The following is a 20,336-nucleotide window of genomic DNA, read 5'->3' on the forward strand; positions in this document are numbered from 1 at the left end:
AGTGGTCAAAGTGATAGGGTTTTTATGGTAAAGCTTGGCTGTAAGATTCCTCATGTGCTATTTATAGCAATTGTGCAATCTGTGTAAACAGTGCAATGAAAGTTACATGATTCCTTATAATCCTTTTGATGACCTGAACTACTTAAGTTTCAAACATTTGTCTCTTCAGTGTGCTTTCTCTGAGTATGTACAGTCTCAACTTATTCAACAGAACTCACTTACAATGTTAATGAAAGATATCCACCTTCTTCATCAATACATGTGTCACAAAAGGTTATTCTCTACATATTACACAGCAGAGCTCTGTCAACTGTTGAGTTGCTTGTTTTTTCAAAACCGCTGGTCAGACAGCTTTAACATTTGGTTTACAAGTCCCTAGGATGACCTATTAAAGTGAGATAATTTCATACAGTCAGGAAATACTTAATTTTGTATCCATGTCTATTGTAGCTTCAGGGACTTTGGCCCTATGTTTTTAAAATAGCAATCATACTGTTAATTCGGGTATTATAAAAGGCTTGTAAACTTGAATCTGCATCTGAAGTTATAGGATCTGAAATCTGAGATCTGAGGATCTGAATCTGAGGATCTGAGGATCTGAATCTGAGGATCTGAAAAGTCAACTCTAACCGTTGAAGTTGAACACTTTGATTTCATTATGTGGTTTTAGTGTTTTGTCGGTTGAGTACATTGTTTATTGCCATTCAAAGGGAAAAAACCGAACCAATTTACTAAATCGCCTTTTTCTCAGTTCGGCATTTTGTCACATTGCAGCACGTTCCAAAGAGTTTTAACTCCAGAACGCGTGAACGGAAGTTCACCAGATTTTCACAGACGTTTGTCAAGTAGGTTGTCTCCAAATCGTGTCTCAGTTTCTTTATGAAGATTTTTAAAGACGAGTTATTGCTGCTTAATTAGGCGGCATTGTAAGACTAATCGGTGGATAAACTTTGACTCAACGATGTGAAAAAACTAAGGCATTTTTCAAAATCTGAGACACGGTTTTGTAGCCAGTATTCTGAAGACCAATTGCCCGTTAACACCTAAACAATAGCCCCTCTCCGCTCAGACTTAAACTCTTTTACGTGAGACCACCCATTTTCTTTACACTTTCACTAAGATCTTCAAAAAAAATCATCGCACACTAATTTTCATGATAAAACAAAAAAATTCATAGTAATAGCTTTCAGGTGATATATAATACTTGCAATGGGTAAAAGTACACATCTTGATGGCAAAATTCACGTTTGAAAATAGGTCGTCGCAAAGGCGGAAAGCTACCTTATATAAACACAACAAACCTTGACAATTTTACTGAGAGGTGTATCTGTTTCACCCGACTTCTTGGAAATATACTCAATAGGTAAAGTGCCCTTAAGGATTTGATATTTTCTGCATACATGACCATTTCTTCTTTCTACATGAATATGGATGTGGGCCAGCTTTCTAGTTGTCTCTACTTCAAAAGCAGGGAGTTGTGGTTTACCTTTAGTAAATGCTGAAATCTTCAAAGTTGTACAATAATACCATACACTGTCAGCAATGTTGAAACCTCAGTCAAGCACAAAATCCACTGGGAGAATTTTCTCAAGAACGCTTGAACGCTCTGTAATTTCCTTATCACTGACACACCCACCCCATACTTTAGAGATAAAGGAAACTACCTTGGGGTCTAATTCTGATTAGAAACTTCACAGTGTTGTGGTGCTTATAATTTGACCAAGTTTCAGCATGTGGTTCAAGACCAGTGAGGGCCTTTCAATAAAGATTTCAAAGCAATCTATCATTACTGCCACCTTTCCAAAAGCTTTCCTGAACTCTACTGGCATGGTTTCCTGCAACATATCCCTCCTTGGCCATAAAACTAGAATACATAAACTATTCAACAAGATATCAAGACACTTATTGAATATTCAAGATGCAGTAGCCCCTAAAATGCAAAACCTGTATGTGATATATATCCTGCAACTGTAAATGTAATCTGAGTCTCATCAAAACTGAGATTAATTCCTGGAATGGAGTTAAAACATTCCTTTGTGTTGAATTGATGTAGGGTGTACAGAGTTCGAACCAGTGTTCCTGCTAAGCTTATTTGCGCGCTAATTGCACAATGTCTACGACTGCTCTCACAGTGAAATATCATGTTTTGCGCAACTTTAGTCTGTCATTTCAATCGTTTTGGAAACAATAAATCAGGGCAAAAATATGTGATCTCAGCGTAGATTTTACTTCCGCGTTTCGAGTTTAGCGCCCATTTGGGGCGCAGTTGCCACCAACGTTCATGATATTGTGACGTACCTCAGTAAATTAGCATATACATGAACAGACCCATCTGTGAGGTAATCAGGTGTATCTCAAGTTGCGCACCCTCTCGAACCCTCAGAGGGAACACTGGTTCGAACACAGACATGAGGATAGCAAAAGAAGGCAGACCTGAGTAGAATTTAGTTTTGTCAAGGGATAATTGCTCTTACTCCATTTAAGATGAAGCACACTGCTCACGCACAAAACTAAGCATTCAGAAAAGGACCCACTCACGTCCCGTTTGGCATGAACTGGAGGTGCTTTAATAACCAGAATAGAAAAACACTAGAACAGGAAAAATTGAAGGTAACCAATTACATAAAGCACCCCACCTTTCTGTTACAGACAAAATTTCAGAAAGGCAAAGCACTGAAGGCTAGCATAAATCTGACAAAAGCAGACTGAGTCATATAAAGTACTGTATAAAGGTTGGTTAAAAGGGTAGGGAAGTCAGGGTGGGAGAAAATGTGACTGTTCAACAAAATGGCGTGCTACAAAGCATCATGGGAGAAAGCAGCTGAGGGACCCAGCCACTAGAGGGCTCCCTACCGTAACTAACAATTAACCAAATTTGAGATCATGAACTTCCATCAAATTTTACACAATTGCTCTTACTCCATTTAAGATGAAGCACACTGCTCACGCACAAAACTAAGCATTCAGAAAAGGACCCACTCACGTCCCGTTTGGCATGAACTGGAGGTGCTTTAATAACCAGAATAGAAAAACACTAGAACAGGAAAAATTGAAGGTAACCGATTACATAAAGCACCCCACCAAGGCAAAGCTGCCAAACAAGACGTGAGATGGGAGAAAACTACTGCTATAATTACAGCCCCCCCCCCCCCCCCCCCCCCCTCTTCCTCTGAATTTGTCAAGGAAGAGAGACTGGCTAGGCTACTGGAAAAGAGAACCCATGCTTTCAGTAATGTAGAAACGCTCAGTGGCTGGAACAGCAATATAGTCTTTGTACACCATAGAGTTAGTAAGTACGTTAGTAAGCTTGTTGAATGCATCCTCTGCCTTGGAAGGTATTTCAGCACCAGCAAAGTCGTCTATATAGTTAACGGCGTCGTAACCTGTTTTCTGATAAATGTAAACTAGTGCATTAGTACAACGCTGACAGGCCATGGCTGAAGAGCGAAGACCAAATGGTAGTTTGGTGTCAAAGTACAATTTGTCTCTCCATTGTAACCCAAGCAAATGGTAGTCATGTGGGTCGACTGGGATCCAACGATAACAGCGACGTATATCACATTTATATAGAAGGCAGTAAGGCCCATGTTTGTTTATCATAGCTATCAAATTCAGGGTTCTCCCTAGGATTTTTTATAGAGTAGCGGCCAATTTGCATAATATTTGCATAATTAGTTTTTTCAAATATTTGCATAAAATTTGCATATTGTTTGTGTTCACCAAAAATTGACAAAACAGGGTACCTATGGAGTAGAGCCCCTCGACTGACTTTTTTCAAAATTTAGTACATCCTTACTAAGTTGTATAAGCTCCTACCCTTGTGTAACTCACATCTGCTACCTCCATGCTCCAATAAAGAAAGGGTAGCAGAGTAAAATATATCGTAACAGTTGGTAAAACTGCTCAGATCAAAGAAACTATTAAAAGATGTAAAACAATGAGGCATAGAAATTCCCGTGACGTTTTTTGAGTACGTTTATCAGGGTTCTCTGATCCGGCGCACCCCCGGTACCAAAATAGAAGAGTCCCACTCTGATGTCACATCCGCCATTGTTTACAGTATTTTCACTCACGCACGCGACGTGGGTTTTCATTCTCTTCATATGCATTTTCATTTGGTTAAAGCAATTAACACTCCATCTGTTAAGAGTTTTTACCACTGACTATAACAATTTTCATTGCTATGTTGCTGTTTTCACAAGATACTGACCGTTTGATCTTGGAAAGTTGAGTTGCTTGTACGTGCAGCCAACCCATGCCGGTGCGGTGACAGACAGTTCACTATGCTAGGCTATGCTGTTGATCGGCAGCATACATGATCAGATGATGTCTTCGTTCCACTTTACTTTTTATTTCAAGATGTGAGACAAACAGAAATTTCACCAAATCGCCACTTCTGTAGCTAGGGATTGTGTAATCAGTTTGATTTTGATTTGAAAATATTTCGTCAGTTAAGAGCGGAAATCGTCGCTGACTTTTGCTGTCAATTTTTTCTGTCCTTTAGCTTTACAATTTCTGTGGATGGGTCGGTGCCGGTACCGTCAAGGGCCCACCACAACAGGGATGTGTTAACTTGTTCTGTTGGTAACACTATTCATACAAATTGAAAGGAGTAATAACTAGTGACATTGTAAAACAAAGAAGCTACGAATAATCTGTCTTCCTTTTGTGTGATCGTACGGACGTCGACTAGTACAGGTGCCATTGTGAACATTTTGCCGCTGAACTTCATAGCGTTACGGGTAACAGTGATAGCGTCGCGGTGAGATCGAAAGCGTCGCGGGCTTGAACAATAGCGTCGCGGGCCGCGACGCTGTTTTGGGCTGGGGAGAACCCTGAAATTGTCTGTTGAAGGATAGCGTAGTCTGAATGGAACATCCAGGTAAGTGTCACAAGGGATGCCATCATTGACAGAGTCTCTGAAGGGAAAAGAGAGGTCCATGATAGTTCTTCTGTCCAAAGAGCCCTTTTTTGGCACAGAGGAAAGTGGTGATGTGGTGAGAGGCAAATTCAACGGATTACACGTGAAGGGACCAATCACGGCACCGAAGTCTGTCTCTTTCTTAATGTAAGTGTCGATGTGGGATGCGAAGGCTAATGCAGAGGTGTGATTCTTGTTGTGACCTCTGGGGAGAAGTGCTGATGTGTAGTTGATAGGCCAACCAAATTGTAGGAAGTCAACAATTATGTTGTCACTGTAGTGCGACAGGTCATGGCGCCATTGAGCAATGTCGAAGGTTGATGGTACAGGAATTCTGAGCTTGCTGAAGTTTGGAAAACCTGAGGCCGTTACCATACTGTGGGTAGTAATTAGTTTCTGAAAGTCTAAGTGTGCTGGCAAACACCCAACAGTATCATCATGTCTATGGTGATTTCTTGTATCGGAATTGTCAAAGTTGGTATAACTTGGGTATTGGAACTTGTAGTACAGATGTGTGGATGGAAAGTTGTCCATTGAAGCGTAGTCAACACTTGTGTCAGCATACCAGAATGCTGGGCTAAAGTAATTATCAGAGTGACCGTTGTTGTTTGGAGGTTTGGGAACTGTGACCGTGCTAGTCATTTGCTGTGCTTGTGGGTGGCGATTAACTGTACCTGGTGGCTGCAAGCCTTTAGTCCTGTCACCACTGGTGGAGATGGTATCTGAGGGATGGATATGTGTAGCTGGAACAACGACTGCAGAGTTCATGTCCTGTAGAGCTGCAATTGTGTCTGAATTAGAAGTAGGTGGTAGCTGAGTGGTTGTCATGAAAACAGGATTGTATGTGACTTTCTGACCAACTGAGGGGTTATTGATAGTGGACTAAATAGCTGCAACTGTGGTGACTTTCTGACCAACTGAGGGGTTATTGATAGTGGGCTCCATAGCTGCAACTGTGGCGGGGTGGTGTGTGCCTGTTTTTCTAGTGGCTCCATCTGAGGGGAAATTAATAAAAATAGCGTCAATGACACTGTAGCTCCCATCCTGGACTATTTAGTGTTTGTTCTCTGGTCAGATATTTGAACATGTGTGAAAGGGATAAAGTGCATGAAGTGAAAATACTTAAATGAAATGTACTGGAGACAGTGAAATATGTTTGATGTAATTATTCAGAATATAAATGAAAAAATACAGAATGAGATATATCGAATACTGTGATACAACCATTAACTCAACAAGTCATTTACAATGACATAGTCCCCACTTGTAATAGGAGTATTAGTCTTGATGGGCAGGAAAATATGGTCATTAAGAAGTATAACTGGAGTGTATATGTTGAGATCTTTGGGCACATAGGTCTATGTCGTTGTTCCCAATTTGAAACACATGTGGCATGTCTAAGTTATGGTTCTAAATCGGGAAAAAAGATCAGACCTCTAGCAGTATTGGCCAGCCAAGAAATACATATGCGCATTATAAATGAGGTACAAGATGTGACATCTTAAGGTCTAATATCCTATCAAAATTGGAGGGTATAGAACTTGTGGTTACTGAAATATGCATATATATGTATAATCAAGGTCAAAGGTCATCGAGGTCACATGACATTTTGAAAAAAAAAATTACATTGCTAATTAATCCCTATATGCCAAAAAATCAGATCTCTAGCTCTATTCGCTTGCCCAGAATTAGATGTGTACATAATTAATGAGGTAAAGCGTGTGTTGTCATAAGGTCTCCCATCCTTCTAAATACAAAGGACATAACACTTATTTATTGACATAAACATATTTTAGGTAAAAGGTCATCGAGGTCACATGACATTTGGTCAAATAATTTCTCTCCTATAGTTATCCCTATATACCAAAAATCAGACATCCAGCTCTATTGGCTCGCTCAGAATGAGATATGCGCATAATTATTAAGGTACAGTATGTGGCGTCATAAGGTGTCCAATCATACCAAACATGAAGGGTGTAGCACTTGTGGTTACCGAGTTATGGAAAAATATGTATATTTGAGGTCAAAGGTCACCGAGGTCACGTGACATTTTGTCAAAAAAATTGTTTTGCTAAGTTATCCCTACATACTAAAAATCAGACCTCTAGCTCTATTGGCTCGCTCAAAATTAGATATGTGCATAATTAATGAGGTACAATATGTGGCGTCATAAGCTGTCCCATCATACCATACATGAAGGGTGTAGCACTTGTGGTTACTGAGTTATGGACAAATATATATATTGAGGTCAAAGGTCATCCAGGTCACGTGACATTTTGTCAAAAAAATTGTATTGCTAAGTTATCCCTATATACCAAAAATCAGACCTCTAGCTCTATTGGCTCGCTCAAAATTAGATATGCGCATAATTAATGAGGTATGATATGTGGCGTCATAAGGTGTCCCATCATACCATACATGAAGGCTGTAGCACTTGTGGTTACTGAGTTATGGACAAATATGTATATTTGAGGTCAAAGGTCACCGAGGTCACGTGACATTTTGTCAAAAAAATTGTTTTGCTAAGTTATCCCTATATACCAAAAATCAGACCTCTAGCTCTATTGGCTCGCTCAAAATTAGATATGTGCATAATTAATGAGGTACAATATGTGGCGTCATAAGCTGTCCGATCATACCATACATGAAGGGTGTAGCACTTGTGGTTACTGAGTTATGGACAAATATGTATATTTGAGTTCAAAGGTCATCAGGTCACGTGACATTTTGTCAAAAAATTGTATTGCTAAGTTGTCCCTATATACCAAAAATCAGACCTCTAGCTCTATTGGCTCGCTCAAAATTAGATATGCACATAATTAATGAGGTACGATATGTGGCGTCATAAGGTATCCCATCATACCATACATGAAGGCTGTAGCACTTGTGGTTACTGAGTTATGGACAAATATGTATATTTGAGATCAAAGGTCATCAAGGTCACATGACATTTTGTCAAAATATCCGAGATATATGCGTGAACGGATGGACTTACGGATGGACGAACAGACGGACATGACCCAATCTATAAGCTCACTGGACTTCATCTGTGGGGACTAAAAATTGTGTCACTGCATCCTTTTTGCAATATGAATATGATGAGAAACTAAATTTTTATTTTTCGTGGCCTTATACATGGGAGTCTATGGAGATCTGCCTTATACATGGGAGTCTATGGACGTGTAAACTAAAAATATGCAAATTTCACCACGATTTGCCCAAATTTGGGAAGGTCACTCCAATGCACTTCCATACCAAGTTTCAAATCAATCGGACTTGTGGTTTCAGAGCAGGAGATTTTTTGACCAAAAATGGGAGAAAATTACAAAAAAATTCATGAAAAATAGCAAGTCCAAGATACTGACCCAAGATGTGCACAATCATTTCATGTCAGCCCAAAGTACTTACATGCTAATTTTTCATGTAATCTGCTCAGTGGTTATTGAGTTTTTTCAATTTTGACTGTTTTTACATTTTTTCACTTAATTTGCATATTTTTGGCAATGACAACTTCATTTGAACAAAATCTCATCTACAGCCCATCATCCATGTACACACCAAATATCAAGATGAAATGTACAGCGGTTTTGGAGTTTTTGATGTTGACGGACAGACATACAGACATACAGACATACAGACGTACAGACATACAGACATACAGACATACATACATACAGACATTTCCCTAGCCTATAAGAATAGCTTCCATTGCCATATATACATATGGCTATGGGAGCTAAAAACTGGGTATCTGCATCTGTGGCAGGATCATCTGTGTCCTTGCATGATGACATGTTGGTTAAGATAGAGTTAGATTTAGTAAAGTATGTTGACAATGACCTGGCAGCCGTCTCAATGGTGCTGCTTGTAATAGAATGGTCTACAACAGTGGTGTAAAGATCAGTCTGGATGCAGGTGTCAATGAGTCAGTCCTTGTTCTGCTTCTTTGGCTTGTGTGGACATTCATTTGGTGGATGGGGCAGATGTAGGTCACGGATGCGCAGGCAAAAACGACAGATATGGTGCTCAACTACACCATCCTGATTGCTGTGATCACTGCTGAATTTGCATTTCCCAAGTTGGTAGTCAGCACAATATCTTGTTGGATTTATTTTCTTCATTGTGCCCTTGGGTAACTTGACATGTAAACATCTAGCCCTTTCCCTGGAAAAGTTATCTTGCCACGTGCTTTCTCCTGTTTCAATTGAACGCAGGACTGTGCAATGAAACTGCCTGATGTCGGCCCATTGGTAAATCTCTGCTAAATGTAGCAATTCGATAAGGTGGTCGGCTCTGGCAAGCCTGGTGGCATGTGGCTCAACATGGTGGATGATGTATACCTCTCCACGCACTAATGCTGCCATTGACAAGGTAGCATATGAGTGGCCACCACTACTATTTTCAGTTCTATTGTCATACTCATGCGGCCATGGAACTTGGTAACGCACCTGTTCACTGGATTTACGAACTACACCCACAGCCGTTTGCACGTACGTGGAGATGGAAATTAAACGTTACTTCCGCATTCTGCAGCTGCCGCGCGCCTATTGGTCAATGTCTTTACTGAGATCACGTGATGGTTTCAAATTGGGCGTCGGTTAAAAGCATAATTTTGAGTGGCTAGCTATAAGGTCATATTAGAAAATTGACCAATCAGACAGCTTGAATCAAAATGCAGTTGAACGTGTAAAGGCATGCTGTAGACTATAGCATATCCAGAGTGCGCCATTGCGCGACTGGATTTTCCGGAGCGGGCACCGGAAAATTGCCGATTTTTGGGTGAGTTTTTCATGTTTCTTTCATATTTGAATCAAAATTGTACATATGCCATCGTGAAGATCAGTTTTTAATTGATATTAAATCGTGTGCACGTTTGGTTATCATCAAGACAGTCGTATTTCTAATATTTTGCGTGGGGGAAAAAGTACATGTGCGTGATCGAATTTTTTCAAATCTCGCATATTCACGCACAATCTCGTGCAGGCTGAAGTTGGCAAAATCGCTGAATTTATGGTCGTACGATCATAGTTATATCACTTAGCACCATTTATGGCATATTTAGAATTGTATGTATTAGAAATTTCCCGGAATTAGATGTTAACTGAAATAGTCATGTCTTTTATTTACCAAGTCTCGTCACAACAGCTACGTACTTGTTTCACTGCTATCATTATCACACTTTATTTCATCGTTGTTATTGTATTTTTTATAATATTATTCTTTTAATTTCAGCCTTCATGCTAGCTGCGGTGAAGGTGTGATGGAGACTGACATGTGCGACATGTCATGTTGCTAGCTAGCTAGATGCTGGTGCTGCTAGTGTGTAGTATGCTATAAAGTTAATAGATGTTAGTATTAGTAGTTAGTTTAGTAGATGCTAAAGTTAGTTAAGTAGGGTGATGCATAGTACTTAGTATACTATGCTATAGAGTTAGTAGTAGTAGTAGTAGTAGTAGTTGTAGTTAAGTAGATGATAAAGTTTAAGGTTGTGGTGGTTAGTTTAGTAGATGATAAAGAAGTTAGTTTAAGGTGGTAGTAGTTTGTTTGTTAATGATTAAATAGTACGTAATTACACAAGGACACAAGTAACAAATTACTAATATCAAATTATTAAACTTAATCAGCTTTAGGTCAAGTTAAGTTTATACTGAATCATAATGGAAGTTGAACAAAACATTGGTTCAGGTATATCTTGTGGAAGCTGTTTTTCCAGTAAGCATTTAACCAGAAAGTCTAAATATGTGAGAAAATTCACTGGCATAAACAGTAAAGCTCAATCAAACCTCCCCCATTTAAACCGTAATAATATGATAAGATCCGTAAATGAGGGTGATCAAGTTCTGTTTACAAACTCATTCGGGGAAATTTTGGTGGGAAATGTTGATATTAGGAAAAGTGCTGTGGAAGTATGTGTGGAAATTCAAGTGATGTTCGTGACTAGCTCTGAAAGCTCTGAGACTGAAGGGTTCCCAATTTTAAAGTTTGCAGAAATAACTGAAGTATGCAGTGATCCTTTAAGCGAATTGTTAGAGATGTTAGATTAGCAAGAAAAGTATCCCTCCCATTAAAGAAACAGCAAGTGATGTTCGTGACTAGCTCTGAAAGCTCTGAGACTGAAGGGTTCCCAATTTTAAAGTTTGCAGAAATAACTGAAGTATGCAGTGATGAATCAGTTTGGATTCGGCCCTCTGATGATAATTGTGAACTAAAAGTGTCCGTCGATGAAATTTGTGAGAAAGTCCCAAACATAGAACGTAAAGTCAATGATATTCATAAAAAAATTGTTGTCTCTAAGCAACATAATCCTAGCGATGAAGTTCATGATCAGATTGCTGCCACACAAGGAATAATACAAACATTACACAGTCTAGTTGGTCAATTCAATACTAGCTTAATAGAAACTCATGACGAGTATAATAAGGATTTATTGGCATTGTCTTATGAAAACATAGCTAGCAAAGACAAACTATGTGAACTTCAAATGAAATACCGGGAAGTAGTACAGTTGTATTATGAAGTAAAATCTAAATTTTCAATGGTTGTAAGACAAGGACAAATAAGAGAAAATGAATTATTAGATGTAATTAAAATGAAAGATAATGAAATTAGCAATAATGAGAAAGAAATCATGGCTTTGAACACAAACATTCACAATCTAATAACTAAATACGAAAAAGCCTTGACAGAAGCCAAAACTAGGATTGAATTATTAGAAAAGGAATTAGAAACCAAGAAACAGCAGTGTACCAAGGTGATAGAAGAGAGTATGATTAAAGATGAAAAGATTAGATCATTAGAAAATAATATAGCACAACTGAAAGCTAAAGCGCATGTGCAGGTGCTTAGTAGAGATAAAGACACATTTGTATGTCGTAGCCCCGAATCAGATAAAAGAGGAACAGCATACCACAAACTGGCAAAACCTGCTATAGCTAGCAGCATAGCATCTCAAAAGTCATTAGAGCAGAGAGCCAATGCATTGAAAAGTGTAAGTATGATCTATGATACAATAAATATTTTTGTAGCGTTCTCCCCAGGAACTTTCAATATTGCTTGTTAATTATAAATGTTACATACTATAAATTGTTAATATTGTCTTGGCAGTTCTTGGATTCACTATCTGCTAAAGGAGAGGCAACAACAGATGACATAGTGTCAACATTGGCTAAGTTTGCGACTATTTATAAAGATGTCTATACCCAAGCCGGTATAAAGGCTGGAATATTAGCAAGTCAAGGTAAGTGACTTATCCAGAACTATGAACAGTGCTAATGTATAGAATAGCCTCTGTTGGAAACAAAAACATTAAGATGGAGCCCCTCATAAATCAAATCTCGGCCAACAAATAACATTAAAGGGTCTAACATTGAATTACAATTCATATGACTCATTATTAGTACGGAGTAGCTCATGTTGTTTCTACTTTTTCTTCACAGTGCTGTCTCCAACCGAAACTCTTGATCTTAAACTACTACTCAGACTACCAATGAAAAGGTTACGTGAGCTCAGAACATTCCTTCAGTGCCATGGTATAGACATATTAGCAAGTGATGGAAAAATATATCACGAAATTTCAAGTAAGTTGTATTGCTGAAAATATTTCTCGACACCCTGCAAGATAAAATGTCAAGATACAATGAATACATGAATTCAGGTTTCCTTGTATCATGTGCAAATGAACGCTAATAAAGGTTGGCCAGTAAGTCACATTAATAGACAAGTCTGAAATGTACGAAAATCTTACTAATAAATGCATATTTTTACATTTATCAGAGCGAAATAGTGCTGACGATAATGTTGAAGTTGGTGTAGCTATACTGCCGAAAAATGCCTCAGCAAAAGGTCCCTCAAAAGTCGCTTATGTTCGTCGTCCGAATTTGGAACATATTGTGCAGACCACCTATGATGCTCATGTGTCCAAGGGAAATATCAGTGCTGATGCAAGATTTAATGATGAAGTGTGGGTTCTTGTGGGGCAGGGGTGTAGAAAATAGCCGGCAGCCGGCAAAAACAACCGGCTGTCAGCAAAATTTTGCCGGCTGTGAAAATTATTTGTAGATGTAAAATCGATGTCATTTCTGCTGCAGTTTAAAAAAAAAGCCAAAATCTTCTCACAAATCTTTAAAAATAAATGTAACTGCAACGAGAAACAGCAGTTTTTTGTATTTGTGTGTCCGAAAAATCAATCGTAATCGAGTAAGAGGATGTATACATATATACGGTACGTGCGTGCGTTCACCCGGAAATGGCCACTCGCGTTAAATTCAGTCCGCTACGGGATCAGGTATTAGTTGAGTACTAAGTTTACAAAATCGTAGAGTTTCATGTCTTTTCAGACTCCCAAAAATTCCTAGTCAAACGAAATCGAATCGTAAACAAGAGTACCCTGAAACAATCTACATGCATAAGCGATCGGTACCCCGGGATCGGTACGCGGTAACGTACGTGTGCTTGTCGGAATGCAGTGCACAGGTCATGCAGGTCGCAGTTGACCTCGCTGTGTTTTTTTGGTACGTCATTGTCGGCATGTGTTCGGCTAGCTTTCGGAGTGACTCGGTACAGTCACGCAGTTGTATTTGCATGACAAGCCTATGTCAACTTTGCGGAGATTGCATGCAGATTGTAAATGTTTGGGCGATAAACAGCGAAGTATCAAGAAATTCTTCAGTGGTTTCTCTGATAAACAGGCCGAACAAACTCTCGGTGAAAAATCTGCTGAGGAACCTGCCGGCACTTTAGCAGAGTGTCAGAACAAGTCCTACATGTACTCTGGAAATCGCGACCAAAACAACCGAGTCGAGTTCCCAAGCGGCCGTGCAATGCCGCCGTGTTCCAGTATTATCGAAACAACTATGCGAACCGCGTTCAAGTGAAACTGTTGAAACAACCAAAAGTTTTGCTACTAGTGATGTCAATTCATCGGGTCGTGAATCAAACAACAATGTACAGTACGTGTTATCTCAGAGTGACGGTGAGAAAGAAATCCTAGCTGTGTTTAGCAATGTATTCGATGGCAACGGTGAGCGAAAAATCGGACTTCATTATTTCTATATGTGCAGCAAAGGCTGGTGTTCTTCGATTCTGACGTACGACAAATATGGGGACAATTCTACAAGTAAATTTAAAGTTTCTCACACGTGGCTATTGAACAGAAATTGAGCTTTGACGAAGTTACCGGTTTATGGTGGCCAGTGTACATCGAAAAAACGAGACTATACAAATAATAAATGTTACATGTTTAGAAATAAAAGTACCTGAAGAGAGATCACCTGACTGCCCCTACCTTGTTACATCATACATGATGTAAAAGTGTGCAAGATTTGACCAAAAATTCATAAAATGGGTCCAGGAGAGCCATTCTGGAGACTTCAAAATCAAAAAAGTCCGCACCGTGGAAGGGGGGACACCCCCTCCCTCAACCCCCAACGACCGCTTCGTGGTCGCATTACGGACATTGCCGGCTGTCAACCATAATTTTCCTGCTGTGACAAAAATTTTCTACATCCCTGTGGGGGTGAGTACAATTATATAAAATCATACTGGAGACCGACTGTGCTTAGAAAAAGGTCCAGAATAATTGTTTGAAAGTCTTTTCATATTGATTAATTAAATTTGAATAAATCGGTGTCCATTTGCATATCATTCAGTCTGATTATAATGAAATATATTGGAGCTTATACTCAGAAAATTATCATTTTGCTAAACTGTAGGTAACTTTGCCCTTAAAATTTCAGGGTATTGTGAATTAGGCGTACATTCTCATTTTGGTATGTTCTGCTCAACAGGGTGATAAGGGTGGGACAACAACAAAGCTGTGTCTGCAATTGGCAAATGTTGGAAACTGCAGTGCTGATAATATTGAATTGGTTGCAATGTTTGAGGCGTACGACTCGTATGACAACATGAAACAGGTGAGTAGTATAATGGTGGGCAATACAGGGTAGTTATCTGACTGCCTGCTGCGTTTGCGTTCACATAACTCTGACCATACATTACACTCTTAACATTACACAAGTCAAAATCAAGCAAATCAAAAGATACACTAAATCTGAAGTATGTGTAACATTAGGGATAGTTTAGAGTTGTCAGGGGGAGGGGTAGTACTGTTTTATGTGAAGGTGGTGCCATACTTACCTTGTGCTACTTTTTTTTATTTCAGATATTTGGCATGTATACAGAACAAGTTGAAGCCTTACAAACCAACTTTTCAGTGAAGATCTCTGACAACAGATTTCAAGTCCTGAGAGCTTTCCTTTATGGGGATTATGCTTTTTTGTGTAATGTGCTAGGGCATCAGGGTGCTGCTTCCAAGCACCCATGCTTGTGGTGTGATATTGCTAAACAGCAGCTCTCAAAGGGGGTACCACATTGCTCAGTAAAGCTTGATTCGGTTACCAATACATTTATTGCCAACCCTGACTGGGAACCTAGAGTCAGATCAATTGCCCAAATGCAGAATGATTTAATTCAATATAATTCAGATGATAAAAAAGATGGCAAGAAGTACAGAAACATAACTAAGCCAATGCTCCTGCCTATACTGGATTCTGTGTATCAGATTGTGCCAATGCCTCTTCATATTTTATTAGGTCTTGTACTGAAATTTTACAATATGCTTGAGACGACATGTAGGCAAATTGACAGAAACGATAATGAAAGTTTATATGGAGTTTGGAAGGATGCAAGTGACCAAGCTGAACAAGCCAATTTGGAATATGAGGAGGCAAAGGCAGCGTACCAGTCAAGTCAGGAATTGTTAGCAGCCTTTGTATGTGAGCAAGAGAAAAAGGGAAAGAAAAAGAGGCAAAGGAGACGTTGCACTACTGAGGAAGATGCTTGCAATCACCCTTTGTGTGCCATTTCAGGGGGTTATAAAACAGATGTTGAAACTTTAGATTGGGTACAATGCTCAAATTGTGAGAAATGGTATCATAGCATTTGTGTGGAATATGCATCTTCTGAAGTAGAGCAAGATGATTTCCTGTGTTCCCATTGTAGTGGAACTGTTCTTTCTAATCTGAAATAATTGACAAGCAAACTGAAAATGTGGATATTGCTAATGAAATGTTTCAGATATGTAAAGAAAAAAAAATTGAAGCTAGGAGTAACTTGGACAAGGTATTTGAAACTGTTGAGCAGCAAAAGGGTCCGTTAGAAACACAGTTAACAAATGTACTGGAAAATGTTCTCGGTGTTCGGAAACAGGCATATCATTCAAACTCTTTTGTGGGTAACCACATCAGCACTATCTTAGCTAGACATCAAGAGCTATTAGAGATTTTGAGTCCCCATACCAATGTCTATGAAAAATATTTACAACTTTTCAGCATTATGGAAAAGATAAAAAAATACATGGTTGCCAGGTTTCTCAGTGATGACGAGATTAAAGCTTTGAAAGAATTGTGCTATAAACTAGGGATGTGGTTTCCAGTAGCTTTCCCTGAAGAGTCGATAACCCCTAAATTCCATGTGCTTGTTATACACGTCCCTGAATTTGTTGAGAAGTGGAGGACAATAGGTTTGTTGGCTGAGCATGGTTTAGAATCTGTCCATTCTAAAATAAATGGACTTCATAGGACGTATTCAGGGATAAGAGACCGGAGGCGACATTTGAAATTAGTGTTTAGACAACATGCACTATTTAAAACTGCCACCAAAGTTGGAAAAAAAAGGGTATGTGATGAGTGTTGGGATGAGGCAAAACGTATAAATAAGTGTAATGGAAGTGCTAAGCGAGGTAGGTTGAGCAAGGGGATTTGTCAGATCTGTGGGGCTGCTCATCAGTAATTTTGACTGTTTGCAGAATAAACTTACCATTGCCATGTAAATTTGGTACATTAAAGTGAAGTGTTTATGAAAATAAAGTTGATTAGAATTGTGACAGTAGTTCTTTGTCAGTTACAGTGTAGTTATATTGTGGTATCTTATCTTGTACAGTATAAATTATTGAAAATCTGCCAAAGACATTGAAGCATTGTTACTGCACGACCCCTGTCTTCTAAGGAAGTTGAACTAAATGGTTCCCTATTCAATTTTACATGTGCAGTGTTGTAAATGGGTCCATGAAAATTTGTCATTTTGGGGGCTGTAAAGTCAACCATACCTGCATTAACTGGGAAAATTTTATTACGTTCTGATGAAATTCTCATCTAATTTTAGCCGTGAAATGTGGTAAAATGATGAGAAAAAAACATAGTGTGCTCTATTTAATTACTGACTGGCCACCACCTTTAACCCTTTTCCTGCCAAGTCCATATTTCACCACCAGGTCAAAATGGTTATAATTAATGAAACACAATGTATTCCATATGATGTATCTTAACATAATACTGTACATTTGAAGGCTGTTGAAAACATAATACTGTAAAGTTGATTTTTTTTGGACAAAAGATGCTATAACATACCAAGCCAAGTGGGTGAAAATACGTCATGTTTTGGCTATATACCGCTTTTTACTGACTTGGCTGATGGGGAAGTGATACAGTTATTACTGTCTGGCAGGAAAAGGGTTAAACAGTGTGGATATGGTGATAGCTGGATAAAAACATTTCTTCATCTCACAACTAGGGTAAATGACATTTCTCAGTTTCGTCGCCAGAGGGCGCTGTGTTAAATTTCCTGCTCATAAAGCTGTGCACCAGACTTGGGTTTCTTTCTATTGTGAGGTTTACGGAAGGCTTTGTAATGCTGCTTACCTCCCTGCTCAGACTGTGTGGTAGAGTCAGAGTCTGTACCAGACGACGATGTGGCTGTGGAATCTGCGTCCAGCATCTTTATACGATGTTTAAATTTACTGACTTTACGATCTAATGCAGTATCTTGGCGAATGGATTGAATGGAGGGCTTGTCTGGACACTCCTTGGCACGTGCTGCCTTCAGCTTTTCATTTCTTGCTAACTCTCTCTTTAACTCTACTTCTATCTCCAGCTCTTCATTTTCTTTTCTGATGGCGTCAATCATTTGCCTCTTAGGGGTAATAATGTCAAGATTACCTTCGCTGGTGTCCGGTTTCAACCATTCTGTTCTTATCGTGTCCCTAGTCTTTTTCAAATGGTCGGCCGGTGTTGGGAGGTTGACATTTGGTGACGATTTGAGATCCATCTCAAAAGAATTGTCTTTGTTTTCTCTACAAAGATGTCGGAAGGTCCTTTATGGTGCTTCAAGTCCACTAGACAGGTTTTGCACGCTCTTTGGGGTTTGGATGACATTGGATTTCAAAAGGGAAGTGCAGAAAATGTGACTGTTCAACAAAATGGCGTGCTACAAAGCATCATGGAGAAAGCAGCTGAGGGACCCTGCCACTAGAGGGCTCCCTACCGTAACTAACAATTAACCAAATTTGAGATCATGAACTTCCATCAAATTTTACAACCATCGTACTGAAAAGCGTCAAATTCCGAGGCCTTTTTCTGCATGTCATTAAGTTCAGCATTTGTCCTCTGTAAATCATCTGTGAGAGCAGCAAGTTTTGTCTCCATAGTGGCAAGATCATCCATAGTAATGTCTGTCTGGCAACTGGCATGGTTGGAATTGTCAATATCTGTTAAAAATGTCATGAAACACATAATTCGAGAACAGTGATATGAAAATCAATTAGCAACACTTATGTTATGAGATTCTAAATTAATAAATAAACAAAGATAATAATTATTTATCAAAATATTTATAAATAAATAAAAAAAATCAATCAATCAATTAATAAGTCAGTCTCACCATTGTAATCTGATGATGTTTCACAAGATTCATTTGAGGGTTCAGTTACTTTGGCCTATTTACTGAGCTCTAAAAGGATTTCAACAGCTTCTAAATGATTCCCTTTTTCGACACACTTATTCTTTCGTTGGGTGTGCTGTTCGTCAAGAGAGCAGATTCAAGTTTCATTTTCGTTACTCTTCAGTGCAGATTTGTTTTCTGTAAGTGAGAGCCGACAGAGCCGATCCCTAACAACCAAGGTCACGTAATTTGAAACTGTCTGCATCTCACGCACTACGGTAGCTGCAATATGCGGCCTCCTTGGTCGACTGAGCCCGTTTTGACTACGATGTAAACTTGTACTTTTTCATCTGGGTGTTGATTTACGTTGAACAGTAAGCATTGCCGAGATCCATGGCTTCGAATAAGTTTACATCCATTTACCAAGCACATGGTGCAATTACACTATCGCGTGAAGCCGATCGACTGTCATACGACTCATACACTTGCACAAAGAGAATGGCAACCACTGTCAAGAGCATACCACTTTACGGCACACATACAAAACAGTGAGTTCACTCCGTGTCGTCGGAGAGAACATGTCGCAAAAATCTATTTTTACGACTTTTTGTGTTTTACAACAGCAGGAACGATTATTTTGCGATGTCGGGCGGATTTTCAAGGGTTTTCAGAAAAAAACTTCTTAGAGTTGAAGGACTTACAATGATTGTAGGCGTGTACAGACCTAATGAAATACGTTTTCAAGCTTGAATTGTCCAGAGCTTAGTTAATTCAACCGCTGGTGCACTTTCCCGTCGGACGGGAAGCATATAATTACTAGCCACGGGCGGCGGGCGATAGGAATTTTTGAGCCCTGTACTGGCTAATGAATTGCAAGTATTTATTGTTATTTAATTCATGCAGGCTGCAGTTTGGCTTTGTTTTCAAAATATCACAACATGCTTTTATCTTGTGCAGTATGACTGCATATAGGGCTATCACAGAGGGCAACAACATGTCAAGTGTACAAAAGCTGCTGTCATCGATATGGAGATTAGCCAATCACAAGTGTTGATTCATGCTGTGTTTTCATTCATGCCAAAATGTCGCAATTAGTTTTTTTTTTTTTAGCTAATGAGTTTTTCCGCCGTCGACGCGTCAGACAATGTGTTCCTTCAGTGTTCCTTCATTCAAGCCTTACGATCGATGACATGAAGACACAAAATTTAGTGGCAGAAAAATACCACCAGAAAAAAAATTTGGTGGCAGATGACAGTTTTTGGTGGCAAATGCCACCATTGCCACCGATTATTTCGATCACTGAACTGAATTTACAAAGCCAATTATTTCCTACTCGATACAAGTGATTGGAGTATCTGGTAGCGAGATAGAGTTAGGATTGCTGGTATTTTACAGAAACAGCTCCCGTGACCAACAAGACACTAATTTAATCTTCTAGTTAGTTGAGGAGGGGTTGCCGGTTGGTACTGTTGAAGTACACAAATTTTAATCCCCAAATGGATATATACCCAACGCAAATTGAGATATTACATTGCATGTTTTCTGTGTTGAGATCAGGTTCTTTTTGTCAGTCTTTACTTCAAAACCAGACTGATCAAGACATCATATGTCTTGAACATGCAGTATAAGGTAACGATTGGTTTTGATTCCAGGAAACTCAAGGAAATCTGAATTGTTCAGTTTACCGGTATATGGTCAGATT

The 20,336-nt window shown here is 39.1% G+C and overlaps 3 protein-coding genes across 4 annotated transcripts; 2 read left to right on the forward strand and 1 right to left on the reverse strand.

Annotated features, from left to right (window-relative positions):
* Nucleotides 1-3,158: 3,158 nt before the first annotated feature.
* LOC139118761 (uncharacterized) lies at nucleotides 3,159-18,191 on the reverse strand. Of its 2 annotated transcripts, none has more exons than XM_070682240.1 (2): nucleotides 17,617-18,191; nucleotides 3,159-5,916 (listed from the first exon to the last, which is right to left on the reverse strand). In XM_070682240.1, the coding sequence occupies exon 2, from the start codon at nucleotides 5,747-5,749 to the stop codon at nucleotides 4,595-4,597; it is 1,155 nt and encodes a 384-aa protein (XP_070538341.1). In that variant the 5' UTR covers nucleotides 5,750-5,916; nucleotides 17,617-18,191; the 3' UTR covers nucleotides 3,159-4,594. Both variants share the same exon structure in this region, with proteins under 2 accessions (XP_070538341.1, XP_070538423.1).
* On the forward strand, nucleotides 10,936-13,794 carry LOC139113949 (uncharacterized protein MCAP_0864-like). Its single transcript, XM_070696378.1, has 5 exons — nucleotides 10,936-11,909; nucleotides 12,026-12,158; nucleotides 12,358-12,498; nucleotides 12,695-12,891; nucleotides 13,609-13,794. The coding sequence occupies exons 1-5, from the start codon at nucleotides 11,004-11,006 to the stop codon at nucleotides 13,792-13,794; spliced, it is 1,563 nt and encodes a 520-aa protein (XP_070552479.1). The 5' UTR covers nucleotides 10,936-11,003.
* Nucleotides 14,712-16,802, forward strand: LOC139118876 (uncharacterized). The gene is made up of 2 exons (XM_070682451.1): nucleotides 14,712-14,832; nucleotides 15,081-16,802. Exons 1-2 carry the CDS (start codon nucleotides 14,794-14,796, stop codon nucleotides 15,945-15,947), a joined length of 906 nt encoding a protein of 301 aa, XP_070538552.1. The 5' UTR covers nucleotides 14,712-14,793; the 3' UTR covers nucleotides 15,948-16,802.
* Nucleotides 18,192-20,336: the final 2,145 nt, after the last annotated feature.

This window comes from Ptychodera flava, chromosome 1, assembly GCF_041260155.1.
Source record: "Ptychodera flava strain L36383 chromosome 1, AS_Pfla_20210202, whole genome shotgun sequence".
NCBI classification, from domain to species: domain Eukaryota; kingdom Metazoa; phylum Hemichordata; class Enteropneusta; family Ptychoderidae; genus Ptychodera; species Ptychodera flava.

Bases quoted from the DNA above. Each gene is read 5' to 3' on its own strand.
- LOC139118761 (XM_070682240.1), bottom strand. From the start codon at position 5,749: ATGACAACCACTCAGCTACCACCTACTTCTAATTCAGACACAATTGCA.
- LOC139113949 (XM_070696378.1), top strand. From the start codon at position 11,004: ATGTTCGTGACTAGCTCTGAAAGCTCTGAGACTGAAGGGTTCCCAATT. The intron at 11,910-12,025 runs GTAAGTATGATC...TTGTCTTGGCAG, and splicing joins GAGCCAATGCATTGAAAAGT to TTCTTGGATTCACTATCTGC. The intron at 12,499-12,694 runs GTAAGTTGTATT...TACATTTATCAG, and splicing joins AATATATCACGAAATTTCAA to AGCGAAATAGTGCTGACGAT.
- LOC139118876 (XM_070682451.1), top strand. From the start codon at position 14,794: ATGTTTGAGGCGTACGACTCGTATGACAACATGAAACAG. The intron at 14,833-15,080 runs GTGAGTAGTATA...TTTTTATTTCAG, and splicing joins CGTATGACAACATGAAACAG to ATATTTGGCATGTATACAGA.